Below are 22,419 nucleotides of genomic sequence, written 5' to 3' on the forward strand. Positions count from 1 at the left end.
TTCTGGGATTGAATTACAGTGTGAAATGACTTCATTCCTTACACAGACCTTGCATTTTGGGTTAGGTTTGACAAAAAACATTATGCTTTTTTAAAATATTAAAATTCTTTTTTAACTGTTCCTATGTCTATAGCATTTACTTTGGAACTTCAAAGATTTACTAGTCATTATTTAGATCCTTGGATATTATTCTGTCCCTGAAGAAAAATAAATGCTTATCAAAATTGGCATGCCAGTCAGCAAAAGATGACCCATCTTTGAAATTGTTTTGTATTACACTTTATGTGTATCAAGATGGGAGATGCATTTTCTGCAGCATTTCTAAAACCAGAGGGGACTGTAAGAATTTGTGGATTTTATGTATTCTTTTTCAACATTTTTCCCATTGTTTATACTTTCAAAAAGGAACCAATTAAACCTGAGATGTTGCTTAAAAATATATTTGCTTTGTATAGAAAGTATTTTATCAGATTGTGGTCTTCTTCTTCTTCTTCTTCTTCTTCTTCTTCTTCTTCTTCTTCTTCTTCTTCTTCTTCTTCTTCTTCTTCTTCTTCTCCTCCTCCTCCTCCTCCTCCTCCTCCTTTTCATTCTTTCATTTTTTTTTAGTTTGATATATTTGTTGCACCCAGACACCACCAGCTTAGACTCTTGGATGTCACCAATACTTACAGAATGTTCACAAGGTATCTCTAGAACAAGGCTTGTTATCATCAGCTGATAGCTACCTGGATATCGTTTCTTTTTAAAGAGGAAATGAACCTTTCTTTTGCTTAAGGAATTTATCCCCTAACCTGAGAAAAATGTCCAGGCTCCTGTCATGATAAAATAGGCTTGAAGAAACTGCAGTAGTATTTGAGCTCTTTCCAATATTCAGAGAAAGGCAAATAAGAATGAATTTGTCTTAATTTCAAAGGGAAAAGTTGGCAGAACACGAAATATTCTGCATGAAGTTAAGCAGTTGAAGAAACACCATGTTCTTCTATTGGTTCAGTTTTGATAGCAGCTAGGATTTTCAATAGTTATAGGAGACCAAAAATGTTCTGCTGACTTTGGAAGAAAATGAATTGATTCAGCTGTTCAATGAACAGCAGATGACTTGGGGTACTGCTTTTCTTTTCTCTGTATGCATGGTTATCATTATACTTTATCTGGAGTTCTCTATATGGTGAAAACAAGAGGGATTTTCTGCAGGTAGAACAATGACCCCTTTAACTTTAACTTGTTATCACAGTTAACAGGTATTATGATTCTAAAACTGAAATAACTACCTGTAGCCAAGGGATTTGACATAGTTTGGAAATAAAATGATAGATTTTGTCCAATATGTAAGCTTTAGACTTCAACTCCTAAATAAGAGTCCTCATATTTATTCCTGGCCAAGTCTTGAGCAACAAGCCTAACCTCATTTTTTTTTTTTGCTTTCATTTAGATTTCTAACCTCCTTTTATTCACATTTTTATTTGCTCAATGAGATAACACACTGAGACTGTATGGTTTGGGTGGGACATTTCAAGCAGTTTCAGAAGTTTATGCTCATTAAGGCATGCCTGGATCTGCCCAGGAATTTCATAATTATTTTTGCTAATGGTAAATGAAAACATGCCGTGATGGATTTGGTTTCCTTCCATGGATCTTAGCATGAATGTCTAGATTTCAAAAAGAAGATGGTTAAACTTACCATAAAACCTCAGTTTTAAATTCAATGTGGTGCCATGGAAAGAACATTCACTATTGGACAGATTATCTCATTTTCTGTGTCATAGTTTTCTAATTTGTCAAGTAAATTCTAGCACCTTCTCTCTAATCTTTAGGGAATGGTATAAAGATTAAGTAAGGGACAACATGAATATATTTATAATATACAAATTCCATGCAACTAAAATTATTTACTTCTTAGTTTTTGCAATAGAGGTAATATTTTAGTCTAGTTTCATCATTTTACAGATAAAGAATCTGTATTTAAAACCAGTTTAATAAGATCACCAATCAGTAAGTTGCAAAACTAAGAATAAATCCAAAGAGATTTGATACTCTAGAGACCTAAAAATACTGAATGATAGACTGGTGGAAACAAAACTATTCGCAGTATGTATATCGCTTGAGAATGTTTTTCACATGCTCTAGAAACTATTAGTCGTATGTATATGGCTTGAGTATGTTTTTCACATGCCCTAGAAAAGTCTACTCTCTTGTCGATCAGTTCTGTGAATCGAAAAGTTCTTAGAAGGAAACATTCTATTTTAGTTGGAAAATAGTTATAAGAAAGTTAACATTCCACATTTCTTTAGAACTTCTATGCGCAGAGTGGTTCTTGTTTTCGTCTTAATGACTGAAGGTAATAAACTCAATTCCTTTTCACCTGACAAGCTTTGAAACATTTGAGGCTAGTGACTGTGTGCCTATGCTTACAATTCTTAGGCAAAGGTAACTCAATTTCTTTTAGCTATTCATTTATAATTAAAAAATAGAGTAGTTTGTCTAGCACCTACCATGTACCAGATCCTATGCTACATGTTGAAAATGTTCAGATAGATAATATGCAATATTTGCTTTCAGCATAAGTAATAAAACGTCAGTATGTGCTGTAACAGATAAGAACCGAGCACAACCTGAAATGAAGTAAAGAGAAACTAAGGAAAATATTGAAAATTGGTATTTTGCTTCATCTAATGAGCAAAATTGATGAAAAACAAGAACTGTTTGGGGCAATTGCACACTGATCAGCAATTTGGAATGATGAGTGACAATGAATGCCAGTCAGAAGAACAGCAAGCTTTGTGTGCATGCATGCATGCCTATGTGTGCATGTCTATGTGTTTGTGTGTGCTCCATCAAGTTGTGAATTCAAAAACTGACTTTCCTTTATGGAAATTCCTCTAATATAGAATAGCATCCCACTCTTTTTTTTTTTTTTTTAACCTAGAACAAATGTGTACTTTTTCTTCCTATGTTCTTAAATCAAACCTCTCTGGATCCTGCTCTTGTAAAATTGGCTCCTTGTATTTTTGGATTTGAATTGAGTTTTTCTCACAATCAATTTTGTTTTAAGATATATTTTTGTATATTTGTGTGTGTGTGTGTGTGTGTGTGTGTGTGACTGTGTGTGAGGTTACCATTGGGTGTCTTCTTTGATTGTTTTCCACTTTACCTTTAGAGACAGGGCCTGTCACTGAACATGGAGAAGACTAGTTGGCAGCAAGCCCCAGGTATCTTCCCCAGAGTTGGGATTACTGGTATGTGTTGTTGTGCCTGGTTTTTATGGTTTTGTTTTTTAAACATGGGTTCTCAGAATCTGTATTCATGTCTTCATGCTTGCACAAGAAACACTTTACTGAGTCAACCCATAGCCACGTTATTTTGTAATTTTATGAGACAACATCTCATTTAGATAAGACTGACCCTGAAATCCACTTTTAGTAGAGGGTGACCTTGAACTTCAGATTTCTCTCCACTGCTGTGATTACAAACTTGTATAGCACTGTATACTGCTTTTTGTGATGTCGGGGATCAAACCGAAGGCTTTGTTTCTGTTAAGAACCCACTCTTTCAATTTAGGTACTTCTCCAAGCCTCCACATTCGATTTTATTTAGTGTTTCTGTCAGAGATTTTTTGATCTCTGTTTTCTTCTGGACTGTATTTATTATTCCGTGCTTAATGTCTTCTATGTTATTTTTTAATACTGTGATAGCAGTAGTTACATTTACATCACACATTTCTAAGTCTGCAAATGTTACTATAGGACTAAATTCATAAGATGATATTTTAGGAAAGTTTTCCCCACCAACTCTTGGTATAAAAGACTTTATGTTTATTCAGGGTGATAAAAGTATTTGAAATGCATGGAAAATAAAGTAGCTATTTCTGAAAATTTTTGTCATCAATAGGAGCGATGACTGTATTTTAGAGTATGATCTCTGAATCCTCTTCATCCTTCTACTAGTTTATATACTTTTTAAAAAGTAAATTTCATTGTCTATACCATTGCTTCATTTTCAACTGTTCTATTTGACAAAGTACAAATCATAAACAAATGATTACTTAAATTGTTCACATACACCCATGAGTTTATCAAGTAATTATACCTGTATGGGCAAAATTCAAGTTGTTATAGAAATGATGAAATTTGAATCCTTCTGTCCTTTGTCAATAGAGTTAACCATAAAGACATGTTTTCCCAGGACAAAGCATGAAGCGATATTGTGAAGGATGAAGGCCAGTTACTTCTTTAAACTTTGTCATGTGACTTACAATTTGTGCAGACACTACACAGAGCACAGCTCTCCCATCACCTTGGAATGGAAACTTTTGGAGCTTGAAGGGTCTCTGGAGAATATCTGCTCCAACCACCTCAATGTTTAGGGCAGCACATGAGAAAACTTTTTGGTTGAAATTGTGGTATTTCCGACAAGTCAAATAATTTTCTCATTCGAAAGTAACCCCACTTGGTTAGCTTTAGATTTTTACCATAGTCATAGATTTTATAATTACTGGCTAGAAAGGACTTGGGTCAGGTAATCTTACTTTGAATAATATTAGTCTTGGGATGGAAGACAGTAAAGAGTGGCTTGAAGACTCACAGAAAATTATTTGTATGCTGTGTGCTACAAATGGGTTAAAAACAATGAGCAAGAACTGTAATGGCAGTGTGCTTCAGTTTCTGTTTCTTCCATGTACTTTGGTTTTGTAAACCGACTAGGCATACCGTGCATAATTGAATCCCAAGAAAATAGGTTTCCTATGCCTAGGAAACCAGGGTTTTTTTTTTTTTTTTCTTTTTTCCACAGAGGAAAGAAAGCTGAATTTGTTTCTAAAGAAGTCAATTCACTGAGCTAGGGAGAAACTCTCAAGCATTCCCAAAGCAATCTTCATTTGTGGGCTGGAGCGATGAATAGTCGGATGTTTATAAGGACTGGCACCTCGTGGCCTGTTTTATCAGCTGTGGCATGTGGGCTGGTTTAGTAGTAGTCACCACGTTCCTTCAGTGGAGTCCTACCTCAGTAGTGCCTTCACTTTCTCATTCATCAGAATTATCTCTTCATTTGCTACTGACTTGCAAGAGTTGATAGTTATCAATACTCTTCCATGTATATCTTATCGAGATATGTTGACAGATTAGCAGTCTGTTATAATAAGGACAAAAAGCCATTGTAGGACTTGCAAAGATAAAGAACCCTTTGCTTAGTATGTCCAGGGGCATTTATCTACATGAGCTTAATTTATTCATCACACTCTGTTATACAATATTTACTTTCTTAATAGATTCAAGGGAGTAGAGACTCAGAGAAGATTACTTGTTCAAAGATATACATACATCTTATTAGTGGGAGAACTATATCTACATTCAAGTCTGTTTAATCCCAGTGCATAATTTGGGGACATTTACAAAATGTAGCATTGTAACTACATCATCTATATTTGGATAGTAAACAGAGCAAAGAAATAAGAGTCTCATAAGCCTGTTGAGAGACGAAGTATAGAGGGCACAGGTTTCAGAGACTTCCATTTGAATATAAACTCTGCCAGATACTAGCTGTTACTGTAGTCATTTAACTACTTGGCGCCTGAGTTTTCTTATTTGTAAACTGGCAATAAATATACTTACCTCACCGAGTTGCAATAGATTAAACATGATAAGGTTTTGTTTCTTTTTGGTTGTTTTGGTTTTTTTTTTTTTTCTTCTTCTTCTTCTTTGTTTTGAGATAGGGTTTCTCTGTTGCTTTGGAGCCTGTCCTAGAACTAGCTCTTGTAGACTAGGCTGGCCTCAAACTCACAGAGATCCACCTGCCTCTGCCTCCGGAGTGCTGGGATTAAAGGCATGTGCCACCACCACCCAGCAACATGATGGGTTTTTAACATTTTGGAAAATTAATGATAAACTTCTAAAATTATATATGTGGATGTTATTATTGTTCAAGTTATTTTGTTTTATCGATCCGAGAGACAGACTGAATATAGGATGTAGAATCTGTCTCCAGAAGAATTGTCTATGCATTGAGATTCCAAGTACATTTTACAGAAGAGTCAATTTGCTCCTCCATTTTTCAGGAACAGCTTATTTGGGTACAGAAATTTGGGGACTTTTTAATAATTTCAAGAAATGAAGTTTTTACTCCGTGCACGGCATTATGAGTGGTGTAGAGAAGTGCATACAGTCATTGGACAATTCAGGTCCTTCTATTACATCTTGTCCACCAACTCAGCATCATTTAATGAGTAACTCTAGCATTCCAGGCATTCTTTTTTTAAAAAGAAAACTTTTATTAATTTTGTTTTATGTGCATTGGTGTTTTGCCTGTATGTATGTCTCTGTGATAGTGGAACTGGACTTACAAACAGTTGTAAGCTGCCATGTGGGTGCTGGGAATTGAACCTGGGTCTTATTGGAAAGGCAGTCAATGCTCTTAACAACTGAGCCAAAACTCCAGCCCCCAGGCATTCTAATATTATTGGTTGTAACTGAGTTAGAAAATAAATAAATGAGATCTTAGTTTCTGTTTCATAGACTTCCATAGTCTTGGTTGCTAAAAAAAATTCCTTAACAGAGGTCTGGATTTAAAGGGATGGCTCAATAATTATGAGCCTACTGCTTTTCTAGAGGACCCAAGTTCCTTTTCCAGCACATATGCCAGGTGATTCACAATTGCCTGTAACTTCAACTCTTTGGAATCTGATGTTTCTGACCTCTGCAGACATCTGCACTCGCAACTGCACATACCCATACACAGACACACATGTACACATAATTAAAACGTGAAATAAATCTTTTGAAAAAGAGATTTCTGTGTATGTGGCAATAGGAAAACAGAAAAGGAAGTTGCTTCTTGTTATGATGAATGAATGTAAGAGGGAGCATTTTCATTGAATCCTACTGATTTGTAACTACGATAGGAGACTATTTTATTTCTAAAACTGATTTAACTTTTTTCTCTTCCTACTTTCCTCTATCTTTTATTCTTTTCTTTTCTTTCTTTCCCTCTCTCCCTCCCGCTTTCTCTTCTCTCCCTTCCCTTTCTTTCTTTCACACAAGAGCTCAAATTCATGTCCTCGATATGGTAAGCAAGTATTTCATCACAGAGTTTCATCTGTATTCTTTGTTTTTTTTATTTTAACTGTACACACACACACATACACACACACACATGTAAGTATATGTATAAGTATAGCATCTGGGGCAAATTGTCTATGTTCAAATCCTGATATAGCCACTATGACTACTACTACTATCCATTTTGTGACTTGATGTCTTCATCTTGCAAATGGGGTAACGACAGTGCTTTTCTCATAGGGATATTATAGCATTAAAGAAGATAAATGTACATAAAGCACTTATTTTGGTGCCTGGCATGCATCAACCATGCAAAAATGTTAGCTTCATCATCATTATTATTATTACCATGGCTTTGGGACTTATGCAACTGACATATTTGATCTTCCCATCCACTTCCTGAGTAATAGTCAAAAATCATCATTTAAAGAAAACTGGTCTAGGTGAAGAGACGGAGAGCGAACGGTCGTGCGCTGCCCGCCCGCTGGAGCTTCGGTCTCGGCACGGACCCGCAGCAGTAGCGGCCGTCTCTTCCTCCTCCTTCCTCCCGTGAGATTTTTTTGATCTTCAGCTACATTTCAGCTTTGTGAGAAACTTTATCAACAAAGAAGATGGCCAGCAACGTTACCAACAAGACAGATCCCCGATCCATGAATTCCCGTGTATTCATTGGGAATCTCAATACTCTTGTGGTCAAGAAGTCTGATGTGGAGGCAATCTTTTCAAAGTATGGCAAAATTGTGGGTTGCTCTGTGCATAAGGGCTTTGCCTTTGTCCAATATGTTAACGAAAGGAATGCCCGGGCCGCTGTAGCTGGAGAGGATGGCAGAATGATAGCTGGCCAGGTTTTAGATATTAATCTGGCTGCAGAGCCAAAAGTGAACCGAGGGAAAGCAGGTGTGAAACGATCTGCAGCGGAGATGTACGGGTCAGTACCAGAACACCCTTCTCCGTCCCCTCTACTCAGTTCCTCATTTGATTTGGACTATGACTTTCAACGGGATTATTATGACAGGATGTACAGTTACCCAGCACGTGTTCCTCCTCCTCCTCCTATTGCTCGAGCGGTAGTGCCTTCTAAACGCCAACGTGTTTCTGGAAACACCTCTCGGAGGGGCAAAAGTGGATTCAATTCGAAGAGTGGACAACGGGGCTCTTCTTCCAAATCCGGAAAATTGAAAGGTGATGACCTTCAGGCCATTAAGAAGGAGCTGACTCAGATAAAACAAAAAGTGGATTCTCTGCTGGAAAGCCTGGAAAAAATTGAAAAAGAACAAAGCAAACAAGCAGACTTGTCCTTCTCCTCCCCAGTAGAGATGAAGAATGAGAAGTCGGAGGAGGAGCAGAGCAGTGCCTCTGTGAAGAAAGACGAGACGAACGTCAAGATGGAGTCTGAGGCTGGCGCAGATGACTCTGCTGAGGAGGGCGACCTGCTGGATGACGATGACAATGAGGATCGAGGGGATGATCAGCTGGAACTGATCAAGGACGATGAAAAAGAAGCTGAGGAAAGAGAGGATGACAGAGACAGCGCCAATGGGGAGGATGACTCCTAAGCACATAGCGGAGTTTAGAGATCTTATCCTGTTATTATTCATTTACCTAGGCGCTTGTGAGAGATGGAAGTAACACCAGATCCTCTCCCCTAGTGTCTTCAGCACAGTCTCACTGTTCACCCTCTCCCTTTCCTGTGTTCATTGATTCATAATTGCCTTGCGCCTAGTTCCATTCTCACTTCCTTTGATGCTCCTTAGTAGTTTTGTTAAGTCTTACCCTGTAAGTTTTGCTTTTAATTTTGATACCTCTTTGACTTAACAATAAAAAGATGTATGGTTTTTTAAAAAAAAAAGAAAAGAAAACTGGTCTAATGCTACAGGAGGCACATGAGCTGTGTGTTGAGGCAAGAGAGACACTTTGTTACAGCTTCGCAAAGTTGCAACAGTGACCCGTATGTGGAATCTCATTCTTACTCTTTGAAATTCAATTTAATTCCACATTTGGCATGCAGCACATGCTCAGAAAACTTTTGTAAATAATTTTATGAACAAAATAATTTGAGTTTTATCACTTCCTATTGAATGGGGTATTTTAAATGCCAGGCTTGCTTGAATAAGAACTGCACTTTTCTGAAGTGATTGCCCACATTCCTCCAGTAAAAATCCCTCTGCAATCCTTTGAACGTAGAACGAAACAGCATCAAAATGAAAATGTTTGAGGACACCTCTCTGCTTTTCCAAATGAAAGGAGAGGCAGAGAATTGCACATCTCAGTTTAACATTTTGTATCTCCTCTTTCCACAGCAGCTCATTTGAAAGCTGGAAAGCAGACCATAATTCCAGATTTCCATCAATTATTTAGTTGCTCATTAGCATAGACAGTCAAAGCAATACCCTGCTCTGTTTTAAGGGTTCCAATTTTAAAACATTCTGCTTATGTTCTCTGTTTGGAGGTTATTCAGAACATTTATAAGCATCAGCACCACTTGTTTGTTCTTGGAGGATGGACAAAGAAACACGGCCTGTGAAAGTACTGACCTCAAGCCTTAATATGGTACAGCCAAGGGAATTTTTCCGCCATCCTAACATGTGAAGAAGATGAAAGCCCTCCTGTTTTTTCCTTTCTTATTTCCCACTAAACAGAGGCTCCCTTGCTAGCATTTCAGAAACAGATGCAAGGCAATAAAATTGCTATTGATTCTAAACAGGAAAATTCAGGTCTGGATGATTTCACTCTCCTCATCACCTGGTGCTGGGTTTCTCCTTGAAGGCCCTGATGACTAATTCTTGAATGAATAAATACATTTACCATGTAATGCTTCACTGGAACAACACTCAGCTGTGGTAAAGGGAAGAGAAAACAGGAGGGAAAGCATGAGGGTAGGGAAGGAGCCCACAGAGGAGAATTGAGAATGCTTACATAAAACTTGGCTGACTTCCAATATTTAGTGGAGGGCTGGCCTTGGAGAGACTAATGAATTGCCCTGGTATTGCATGTGAACATCTGAACAGAAGAGCCCGCAGCAGTGATGTGAAAGATCTAATAATATGGATACTCTCCAAACACAAGCTAACCTTTAGGTTTAATTTCTAACCCATTAGCCTCCCCAGCATCCCTTACAGTGCGTTGCTTACAAATCTGAAGTGCTTTACTTTTTTTCCCCTCTCTGTTTCCAACGTGGTCTAGCAGTGATTGCCTTGTAACACTTCAACATTTTTCCCTTCTCATTTCCTCTCATCTTAAGTCACTTTAATTCTAAGCAGGATTTAAGACTCCAATTTTCATGTGTCACAACAAACAGTGAAAATTCTTTTCTTTCTGGCTTATGGAAAATTGTTGACTTGGACAACACTAATGCTTTCCAGCTGTGGTAACTATTCATGTGCTAAACTAAGGATGTTGATACAAATGAGGCTAGGGTATCCTTTGTTGGCCTGGATTTGCAGGAACAAGCAGGCAGTTAACCTGCATTTTTCCCCTTTGTCTACGTGCAGGCCTATCTTTTCTTTTGCTGGGAAAAAGATAAAGGCAAGAGTAATGTATAAAACTTTACTTTATATCATTTGCAATCTGGTTATACATCTTGCCATCACTTACCTCTTTTAAAGTTGTGTATTTATTTCCCATCCTCTTGGGTTTTGGGGCAGCTGTAGGTACCATTCTCTATAAAAGCAATTGACCTAGCGTATGTCTAAAACTCTCTCAACATCCCTCATTAGCTTCATATTATTTTATTCTTTGCCAAAGCATTCTGGTTTAACAAAGATTCATGTTCACGGCTGAACTGTAATGTTCCGGTTCTATCTCTTCACTTTTCCGAGGGTGGGCTCTAGGCCAACTTGTAAAAACAGGACAGTTGGGACTCAGAACAGCCTTCACTTTAAGGTCCACAGTGATCTCATACTCTCCACGTTTTCTTGCTCTATTGTCAAAATGGTCTTTCTGTAAAGACTGTAGGAAGCCGACATGCTCTGAGATGTAACAAAGGAGAAAATCTTTCTGGGTTATCTCTTATAGGGATGGATTTACATTTTCTCAGAGTCCTAAGCCATAAACCAAGAGAATGACTTGCTAATGATACAACTTCTATTTGGGGAGGATTTCCACCCCCATCCCTGTAAGGCACTGGCAGTTTGCTTAATCTGTGTACACAGGAGACTATTTCTAACTGATGTGTGCTGTTTCTTTCATTTGTGTTTAAACCTCATTTCTGACTTTAAGTTGTAACTTGCTAGGCTTTGTTTTTGGTCTTTCAGGAAGTACAGGTGAATATTTACTTGGCTGGATAAGAATGGAAGAGAAACTACAGTAAAATTGCCTGACTTGACATCATGGTTTTACCATTTGTTTACTGTGTGACTTTGGACAAATTGCTCAGCCTCCCTTTGAGTTTCTCCACCTCTAAAATTGGGATAAAAATAATCTGTCTCAAAGAATCTGTCAACAAATAAATAAAAATATATAAAATATCTTGGAAACGAATATTATGTACCATATTAGTTAAATTATTTTGTGTCATGTTCCAACATGACATTTTCACTTATTAGGAAAAATGGAAGATTGTAGTTCACAGAGCCCTTTAGAGAGAACAGTAAGTACTCCTATATCCTGTGTTCTTTTCCAACTATGCAAGTCCAGGTTCATTTCTATTTCTTTTGTCTTTTCCTTTTTAGAATTTTGTGCTTTTCTTTTTTCTGAATTCAAATAAATTTGTGTCACCAAAATTTTTTCTTTTCTTGTCTTTCTCTACTTAATTTATCTAACACTCTTTCATTTTCTTTCTTTCAAATGATAGCAGAGTATCCCCGGCAGCTCTTGTCTGTATTAGTTGTTTAAAGTGAGAACTCTTGGGCCAGCATCTTGGGGCATGCTGCTTATAACATGATAGTAATATTTCTTTTATTTCTGTCATTGGTGAGCAGTTAGCTTCAGTGACTGAATAAGAGTTCCTGATTGTATCATTGTTTTATGGGAAACCATAGGAGTCTTTCAATTATAGCTGGAAGTATATTGTTTAGAATGTAGTCAGTGTAATCACTTATCCCAATGGTGTGACCTGTAGGCTCATATAAGAACTCATTGCTTGGTCAGAGCCCATTTCTTTATAAAAGTATTTAATAGATTTTGTTTGAATCTTGCTGTAGTCAGGAATCTTTGATGTTTTCATAAGGAGAAACTATTTTCCATTTCATTGACACTATGTGCTCACTGGGTAAAGGAAGTAGGAATTCGAGTGAAAAGTTAGGTTACTGTTAAGCACAAAAGTTCCTAGTAAAAAATGTGTGCGAGGTGTGTGTGGGGGGAGAGTTGTGCATGTACTTTATACTGGAATTCCCAGAGAACATCTAAAAGGGGTCCATGGCACAGTTAACCTAGTTAGAGTTGTATATGTACATCTAGAGGTTTGAGATTCACATCTTGCAGGGTACTAGTTTGCCATTTGTAGCACTGGTGTTGGAAAATGCTAGCTAAAGTTCTTTAAAGAAATATTTAATCTATGAGGTGACAGAGCCAACTTCTCACCCTATTCCTATGTCATTGGACAGGATGTTCACCTAAACAAGGGGTAATTTTTTGTTGGCAAAAATGAAACCATCACTAAAAGTTGGAAACAAGCAGTTGGAAAATCTGTACATGGAAAACCAAATGACCGTGGGCAGCAGAAATTAGTTACCTTGGCAGATAGCAGACATGTCCCATATACATTCAAGACATACTTAATGTGAAACTCCAGCTTGTCTTAAGCAAAGCCATATGTTCGTTATGAAAGACAAGGAAAGTTAAACAACATTTTGAAAGCTAGAATGGTAATCAAGAATGGATATCAAATGTTTCCTGAATATGAACAACAGTTGAATGAAACTATATGCACAGAAAATATTGACAAAGAAGAGTGAAAAACTCAGACATAGCATTTCTTAACATAATTATCAATATATATATACATATGTATTTATACACATATTCATTTCCAGTGCTTTAAACCATGAGAGACTATGAGAAAAGCAGGATGAGTTTAAATCACTAAAAAATATATTCCATGAAAATAAATATTTATTTTTTTTCCATTTATGATAATCTATTTATACTATTATTGAAACAATCACCCAAAGTTTTAAATAAAATCACACAATTGTGCCGGGCGATGGTGGCGCACGCCTTTAATCCCAGCACTCGGGAGGCAGAGACAGGCGGATCTCTGTGAGTTCGAGACCAGCCTGGTCTACAGAGCTAGTTCCAGGACAGGCTCCAAAGCCACAGAGAAACCCTGTCTCGAAAAACCAAAAAAAAAAAAAAAAAAAAAAAAAAAAATCACACAATTGTAATTTAATTCAGATTTTAGACACTTAAGACATGAAAAGCTATGTGGAAAAATATTAAGAAATCTGTAAGGTTACCAAACCATGAACATACAACTTTCCCTTATAAAAAGCCTCTTTAAAAATTAACAACAATGAAAAACACAAGCATCAAATTAAAAGTTTGGATTTAGTACTTTCACTGACTTTCTTATTAAAATGATATCCTTTTAGAAGATACTTTCTTCTGTACTCCTTCTTAAAAACAAAGCTTTAGCCATAATATATAATTCAAACATAAGAAGACTTTGAAAGGTGAAGAGAAGACAGCAGACTGGCTAGGGACTTTAGAAAGTATGTGGTAGTGGCTTCCCTGATTGATTTTGGTCTCATTTATGCCAGACTTGTAGTAACAAGAGCATTAGGAGTGACAATAAGGACAGATAAAAAGGAAGGCTACAACAAATTTTTCTTTCTTTAGCCAAGGACCAGCAAATGGAGACTCTTTTTAAAAAATTTTTATTTAAGTTTTTTTTTTCACTTTACATATCAACTGCAGTTTCCCCTCCCTCCTCTTTTCCTGTTTCCCTCCTCACCTTCCCTCCACCCCATTCCCTATCCACTCTTAGAAAGGGTAAGGCCTTCCACAGGAAATCAACAAAGTCTGGCATATCAAGTCATGGCAGCACCAAGCTTCTCCCCCCTGTATCTAGGCTGAACAAGGTATTCCTCCATAGGGAATGGATTCCAAAATGTCAGTTCATGCACTAAGGATAAATATTGGTCCTACTTCCAGGAGCTCCACCAACAGACCAAGCCTTACAACTGTCACCCACATGCAAAGGGCCTAGTATGGTCCTAGGCAGACTCAAACGGAGACTTTCTTAAGGCAGGACAATTTAAAACAATATTCCTCCAACTTTCACCGAACATCACAAAAAACAACAAAAAACAAGCAAACAAACAAACAGAAAACACCAAATGAAGCAAGAGCAACTTCATTTTAAACCCGATATGGTGCTTAGATTTATCTACTTGTGACCTTGTGATGAGGATCCCTAGTGCTTGTGATATCATAAAAGTCCAAGACTTTACAGGCAATGTTGGTGCACCCCTTTAATCCCAGCTCTCATCCGGAGGCAGTTGCAGGTAAATCTCTGTGAGTTTGAGGCCAGCCTGGTTTACAAAGCAAGTTCTAGGACACCCAGGACTGTTATATAGAGAAACTCTGTCTTGGAGACAAAACTGTTTTTTTATGCAGGATTAGTGAGACCACTTGCAGAGTCTAGGCTGTTGCTCCCACACGTGGCAGGAGTGGGGGGAGGAGAAGAGGAGTGGGGATAGGGAAAGGGGAGTGAGGGGAGGGGCAATATTTGGGAGGAGAGGGAGGGAAATGGGGAACGGGGACAGGTGGAAATTTTAATTAAAAAAGAATAAAAATAATTAAAAAAAGAAAATAGTATATATAAATAAGAATAAAATAAAAATGTTACATATACAGCACAACTTCTACACCTAATGCTGAGGAACATAACAGAGGAGGGGAGGAAAGATTGTAAGAGCCAGAGGATCAGAACATCCTTAAATATGTTTCAAAGGACACTATTAAATAAATTTTTAAAAGGAGAAAAAATGGAGTGGGATAGGAAGGAAGATAGATATGGAGAAAATTGAGTGAAAGAGTGGAGGATGAATATGATCAAAATACATTACACAAAATTCCTCAAGCATCAATAAAATGTTATATAAAAAGAATAAAATAAAAATATTAGAATTGAAAAATATTATAACTGAAATAATTTAAAGATTTATTTATTTGTTATGTATACAACTTTCTGCCTCCATTAATACCCATACGCCAGATCTCATTACAGATGGTTTGGAGCCACCATGTGGTTGCTGGGAATTGAACTCAGACCTCTGGAAGGGTAGACGGTGCTCTTAACCACTGAGCCATCTCTCCAGCCCTAATTGAAATAATTTAAACAAGTGGACTTGAAAGCACAATGCAGGAGTCAGGAGAATTTGCTGAAAGGCAGAACATTAGAAATTACTCAAGCTATACAGGAAGAAAATGTACTGGAATTATGAAAATAACTCATAGGCAGCTGTAGGATAACCATGTAGTCAACATTGCTATTATCAGAGTCACAGAGTTAAAGGTGAGGAGAGGAAAGCCTAGAGTTGAAAGAGGATCTAAGAAACAGTGGCTGAGAACTTCCTATACTTGGAGAAAAACATAAAACTCAATATTTAGTAAGTTGGCCATGTTCCAAAAAGGAGAACCAAAAGAAATCCATGTCAGGAGATGACATAATTAAACTTGTGAAAACTAAAAACAAAAAAATTTGTAGTCAGACGAAAAAATTGTTATATGATGCCTATTATTAAGAAATTTATAAAATTACCAAACCACCAAAATACAACTTTTCCCTATAAAAACTCCTTAACAAAACAAAAACGTTCTAAAATTACAAATGTCAAAGTAAAAATTTGGATTTAGTGCTTTCCTAGACTCTTCTATTTTTCTTTTTTTTAATTAATTAATTTATTTATTAAAGATTTCTGTCTCTTTCCCGCCACCGCCTCCCATATCCCTCCCCCAATCAACTCCCCCTCTCTCATCAGCCCTAAGAGCAGTCAGGGTTCCCTGCCCTGTGGGGAGTCCAAGAACCTCCCACCTCCTTCCAGGTCTATTAAGGTGAACATGCAAACAGCCTAGGCTCCCACAAAGCCAGTATGTGCAGTAGGATCAAAACCCAGTGCCATTGTTCTTGACTTCTCAGCAGTCCTCATTGTTCGCTATGTTCAGTGAGTCCGGTATTACCCCATGCTTTTTCAGACACAGTCCAGCTGGCCTTGGTGAGTTCCCGAAAGGACATCCGAATTGTCACAGTATGTGGGTGTACCCCTCATGGCCCTGAGTTCCTTGCTCGTGCTCTCTCTCCTTCTGCTCCTCATTTGGACCTTGGGGTTGTAGTCTGGTGCTCCAATGTGGGACTCTGTCTCTGTCTCCTTTCATTGCCTGATGAAGGTTAATATCCAGGAGGATGGCTATATGTTTTTCTTTGGGTTCACCTTCTTATTTAGCTTCTCTAGGATCATCAATTATAGGCTCAATGTCCTTTATTTATAGCTAGAAACCAAATATGAGTGAGTACATCCCATGTTCCTCTTTTTGGGTCTGGCTTACCTCACTCAGGATAGTCTTTTCTATTTCTGTCCATTTGCATGCAAAATTCAAGAAGTCATTGTTTTTTACTGCTGAGTAGTACTGTGATATGTATATATTCCATACTTTCTTCATCCATTCTTCCATTGAAGGGCATCTCGGTTGTTTCCAGGTTCTGGCTATTACAAACAATGCTGCTATGAACATAGTTGAGCATATACTTTTGTTGTATGATAGGGCATCTCTTGGGTATATTCCCAAGAGTGGTATTGCTGGGTCCAGGGGTAGGCTGATCCCGAATTTCCTGAGAAACTGCCACACTGCTTTCCAAAGTGGTTGCACAAGTTTGCATTCCCACCAGCAATGGATGAGTGTACCCCTTTCTCCACAACCTCTCCAGCAAAGGCTATCATTGGTGTTTTTGATTTTAGCCATTCTGACAGGTGTAAGATGGTATCTTAAAGTTGTCTTGATCTGCATTTCCCTGATTGCTAAGGAAGTTGAGCATGACCTTAAGTGTCTTTTGGCCATTTGAACTTCTTCTGTTGAGATTTCTCTGTTCAACTCCTTGCCCCATTTTATAATTGGGTTGATTAGCCTTTTACGGTCTAGTTTCTTGAGTTATTTATATATTTTGGAGATCAGACCTTTGTCTGTTGCAGGGTTGGTGAAGATCTTCTCCCAGTCAGTGGGCTGCCTTTCTGTCTTAGTGACAGTGTCCTTTGCTTTACAGAAGCTTCTCAGTCTCAGGAGGTCCCATTTATTCAATGAGGCCCTTAATGTCTGTGCTGCTGAGGTTATACGTAGGAAGTGTTCTCCTGTGCCCATGTGTTGTAGAGTACTTCCCACTTTCTCTTCTATCAGGTTCAGTGTGTTCAGACTGATATTGAGGTCTTTAATCCATTTGGACTTAAGTTTTGTGCATGGTGTTAGACATGGATCTATTTTCATTCTTCTACAGATTGACATCCAGTTTTACCAGCACAATTTGTTGAAGATGCTCTCTTTTTTCCATTGTATACTTTTAGCTCCTTTATCGAAAATCAGGTGTTCATATGTTTGTGGGTTAAAGTCCGGGTCTTCTATTCAATTCCATTGGTCGACTTCTCTGTTTTTATGCCAATACCAAGCTGTTTTCAATACTGTAGCTCTGTAATAGAGTTTGAAGTCAGGGATGGTAATGCCTCCAGAAGTTCCTTTATTGTATAAGATTGTTTTGGCTATCCTGGGTTTTTTGTTTTTCCATATAAAGTTGATTATTGTCTTCTCAAGGGCTGTGAAGAATTTTGATGGGATTTTGATGGGGATTGCATTGAATCTATAGATTGCTTTTGGTAGAATTGCCATTTCAAAATCTAATCCTTTTATAAAAAGGTAGGAAAATGTGCTTCTGTTATATTCCTTCAAAAACAAAAAGCTCTGGAAGCAATGTAAAAGAAGTATAAGAAGCCTTTAAAATGACAATGGATTTATCAAAAATATTTTTTATATTCTAAAGGAAAAATTATAAACTGACAAACACAGTCAGCTGAAATATTCTTCAATGATGAAGGGAGATCATGACATTTTGGGATGAAGGAAAACTATACAGAAAGACAATGTCCTCTGTGTCTTATTTCTGCTCTGTCTTCTGAGATACTCTTTGAACCTTGGAGAGGATGATAAAAGTGTCCTGCTTAGGGCAGAAGACTCAACAATCACATGTTCTTTCTCTCTCTTTTTTTTTTTTTGATTTTCCAAGTGCTTTTATTCTGAGTTCTCATAATATATTCTATTTTATTGTTTTTATTGAGCTATACACACTTTGACAGGCATAGATATCTACATTAATCACTGTCTACTGCAAAAAGAAGACTCAGAGCAACATTAATCTATAGTCATAAACCTAATTATTTAAAAGGAACTTTGCTACTATGCCTACTTAAGCAACAGTAGTAGATTATCCTTACAGTTTGCTTATGCTCTCCATAATGGCAGGTTCTTATTAAGGTTTACAGTAATAGACATGAAATCCCTTCTGTGAAGCAGGCTTCAAATCTAATCTGAAAGTGGTAAGTTTCCCCCATAATAGTCATGCCACTATTGCACTATGACACATCTTTTTGGCAGGTTGTTATTGTGGCTTGAACATGGCATGGGTCTTACACTGATGAACTCACTAAAACTGTACTTACCAGCATAAGATTTGTGCAACAATGGGTCCATCAACATTTCATCATAGATGGGGGAGGAGCTTTTGAGACTCCCACCTTGCTCAGAGGGACTATTGGCAGTTAATGATTGGGAGGGAATCTCTAAAAATCTCCCTCCCAATAAAGCCATGTGAGTTGTGTCTTTTTTTTTTTTTATTTTATTTTTATTTTTATTCTTTTTTAATTAAAATTTCCAGCTGCTCCCCATTTCCCATTTCCCTCCCCTCCTCCCAAATATTGCCCTCCCCCCACTTCCCTCCCCCTATCCCCACTCCTCTTCTCCTCCCCCCACTCCATTCCCCCTCCCTCTCGATACTGAAGAGCAGTCCAAATTCCCTGCCCTGCGGGAAGACCAAGGTCCTTCTATCTACATCCAGAAAGGTGAGCGTCCAAACAGGCTAAGCTCCCACAAAGCCAGTTCATGTATTAGGATCGAAACCTAGTGCCATTGTCCTTGGCTTCTCATCAGTCTTCATTGACCGCCATGCTCAGAGAGTCCGGAATCAACCCATGCTTATTCAGTCCCAGACCAGCTGGCCTTGGTGGGCTCCCAATAAATCAGTTCCACTGTCACAGTGGGTGGGTGCATCCCTCGTGGTCCTGATTTTTTGCTCATGTTCTCCCACCTTCTGCTCCTCATTTGGACCTTAAGAGCTCAGACCGTTGCTCCAAATTGAGACTCTGTCTCTACCTCGATCCATCGCCAGATGAAGGTTCTAAGGTGATATGCAAGATATTCATCAGTATAGGATAGGGTCATTTCAGGTTCCCTCTCCTTAGTTGCCCAGGGTACCAGCTGGGTGAGTTGTGTCTTTATTCCCACACCTCCATGCCAGTCAAGAGGGATAGTTTATGTTGGGGTTTGGTCCAGAGAAATAATTTATGATCCAGGCTGCCACCTGATTGTTTGAGGAGGAGGTGTCAGTTTCTCCAGTAGTGATGCAACAGGGAAGTTGCCTATACTTCAGTAAAATTACCCTTCATTCATGTTCATGAAAGCAACACTAATTAAAATTAGTGGGTCACAAAAGGATATCAAAGTTGGAGGGAGACTTGTTTGTACGAAAAGGTGTCAGTATACAAGAGAGGAATATATGAAAGGGTACTTGGGAATTAGAACTGACCAAAATTTATTATACATGTGATAAAATTTTAAAATTAAAAAGAAGGAACTTTGAAATATTAAGAAAAACATGAAGAGAAATTAAAATATTGATCATATAAAAAGCTTTTCCTCTCCTGAATTTCATGAATGTTTGATGATTAAAGATAGCACTCTGTTACTATCCTAACACTGTCTGATGTGATATTAAATGCATTTAGAAGAAATATTTGATCGTATTATAAATATGCACAAGCAAGGGATAATACTAAAGATATGATCCATATACTTCAGTCGAAGTGCCAGTAGACTATGTTGTTCTGTAAAATTTAGAAAAATAAAAGGAGCATGCAAGAGACACACTCAAAGCGAATTAAAATGACTTTTGAAAATGTTCAAGAAAGAGGCCCAATTCTCTCTCTCTCACTTGTTTTATATGTCTTTTTAAGTATTTTTTCACTATTTTGTCTTGTCTTTTATTCTTTTGAGACAGGGTTTCTCGAAGCCCTTGCTGTCCTTGAACTCACTCTGTAGACCAAGGTCACAAAGACCCACCTGTCCCTGCCTCCCGAGCATTGGGTTGAAAGGTGTGTGCCACTACCACCCAGCTTCTGTCTCTTGAAGACAAAGAAGATTGATGTTTTGTTTCTCACTGTGCTGCAAAGCTGCTGCTTCACAGCAGCCAATGCTGTACATGGGAAAATTAAGGCAGTGCTGTCGTTCATCTGACTATACAATTTTCTGTGCTTTCTGGTTTTTCTAGTGGGAAGATGCACTAAGTGTTTTGACCTAAATCCAGGGATGTACATGAATGAGTTACAATATTATGTGAGACTCACATTATTATCCTAAAAATATGAAATTTGTATAACAATTATTTTTTTAGGTATGATCTCACCATGGAACTTTGCCAGGCCTGGAACTCACAGATATCCAATTATTGAGCCCTGAGATTCAGGGGTGGTGTATTATCACACCCTGCTTCATAATCTCTTTTCACCATAGATAATTTCATGAATTTGGAACTTCAGAGTTTAGTTCCTACTCTAAACACCTAATGTAGGGACACACACACACACACACACACACACACACACACACACACACACACACTTTGTGCTTAACTGCGCCCAGTAGGAATTTGGGGAACATCCTGGTTCAAAAAAATAGTTCCTTTTCTATCAGCATTGCTAAGAGTTTTTCCAAGTCTACTATCCACCACTAATTTAAGATAACCTTGCTACAGCAAGTAATTTTGCACTGTTTTTTTAGGGGGGGAGCACCATGTTCACTGCTCAATGAATTTCACGTTCTTCTTTTTGCGTCTTCACTTATTAGTTCATTCAGCTCTGAAGGACCACTGTTATCTTGATCAGCCAACCATCTTTGTAACAGGATTTGTTGAGTCCCAGGTTTTCTGAAAGTGCTTCATTGACTTCAGTTATCTCTCCTGACAAAGAAAAATTCGATGGCAGCTTTCATGTTCTCTAAAACACCAAACTTCGTCTGACAGCAGAGCAGGTCTAGCATGCAGCTTCCAGGACTGCAGCTGGCAGTGTGCCAGGTCAATGGGCAGGCTACAGTTCCTTGCCATATCCAGCACCATGGCCCAGAGGTTTTGAGGGTCCCTAATCCTCTTAATGTGTTAAACATGAATTCCTATACTTGTATCTCAAAGTCAGCATAACTAGTATCAAGGCAAGACAAGGCCGCAACAACAAGAACAAGTACAGGTCAATATCTTTTATGAATAGATACAAACTCCTCAACAAAACGCTAACAACTAGAATCGAATATCACATTTAAATGATTATTTACAATGTTTCAGAGAGATTCATCCCAAGGATGTAAGATTGATCAAACATACACTAATCATTAATCGTAAAATACCATACCAACAGTAGGAAGGACAAAACCCCTAAGGCCATCTCAATTGATACAGAAAAAGAACTCAATAACATTCAACATTCTTTTGTGATAGCAGTGTTTAAAAATTAGGCTGACAAAGACCATACCGCAACACAATAAAGGCCGTGTATAATGAGCCATTAACTAACTTTATATTGAAAGGGTAATAATTGAAAACTTTCTCTTTAAAATCTGGAATGAGATAAAATTTCTCACTTTTACCACTATTGTCTACATAGTGCTAAAAATCTTATGTAGAGCAATCACTTGAGAGAAACAAATAGCATCCAAATTGGAAAAGTCAGATTATTAGTGTTTTCTGAAGGCATGATCTCATACATAGAAAACCCACAAAAATTATTAGACCTAATAAAATAATTCAGCAAAATTGTAAAATACAAAATCAACAAGCAAAACATACTACTGATAAAAAACAGTGTTGCTTTCAGCACTTTTAGATTCCTCTGTCAAGAATTCTCTGTTTAGGTCTGTACTCCATTTTTTATTGGATTATTTGTTCTTTTGATGACCAATTTTGTGAGTTATTTGTATATTTTTGAGATCAGACCTTATTCTGATGTGAGGTTGGTGAAGATCTTTTCCCATTCTGTACGCTGTCGTTTTGTCAGTTTCAGGAGGTCCCATTTATAAATCATTTCTCTCAGAGTCTGTGCTCCTGGAGTTACCAGTGCCAATGTGTTCA

General features: G+C 37.7%; 1 protein-coding gene across 1 annotated transcript; it reads left to right on the forward strand.

The window, feature by feature from the left end:
* The first annotated feature begins 7,495 nt into the window (after window positions 1-7,495).
* On the forward strand, window positions 7,496-8,878 carry LOC130867492 (heterogeneous nuclear ribonucleoprotein C-like). The gene is made up of 2 exons (XM_057759533.1): window positions 7,496-7,974; window positions 8,014-8,878. The coding sequence occupies exons 1-2, from the start codon at window positions 7,658-7,660 to the stop codon at window positions 8,600-8,602; spliced, it is 906 nt and encodes a 301-aa protein (XP_057615516.1). The 5' UTR covers window positions 7,496-7,657; the 3' UTR covers window positions 8,603-8,878.
* Window positions 8,879-22,419: the final 13,541 nt, after the last annotated feature.

This window comes from Chionomys nivalis, chromosome X (assembly GCF_950005125.1).
Source record: "Chionomys nivalis chromosome X, mChiNiv1.1, whole genome shotgun sequence".
Lineage (NCBI taxonomy): Eukaryota > Metazoa > Chordata > Mammalia > Rodentia > Cricetidae > Chionomys > Chionomys nivalis.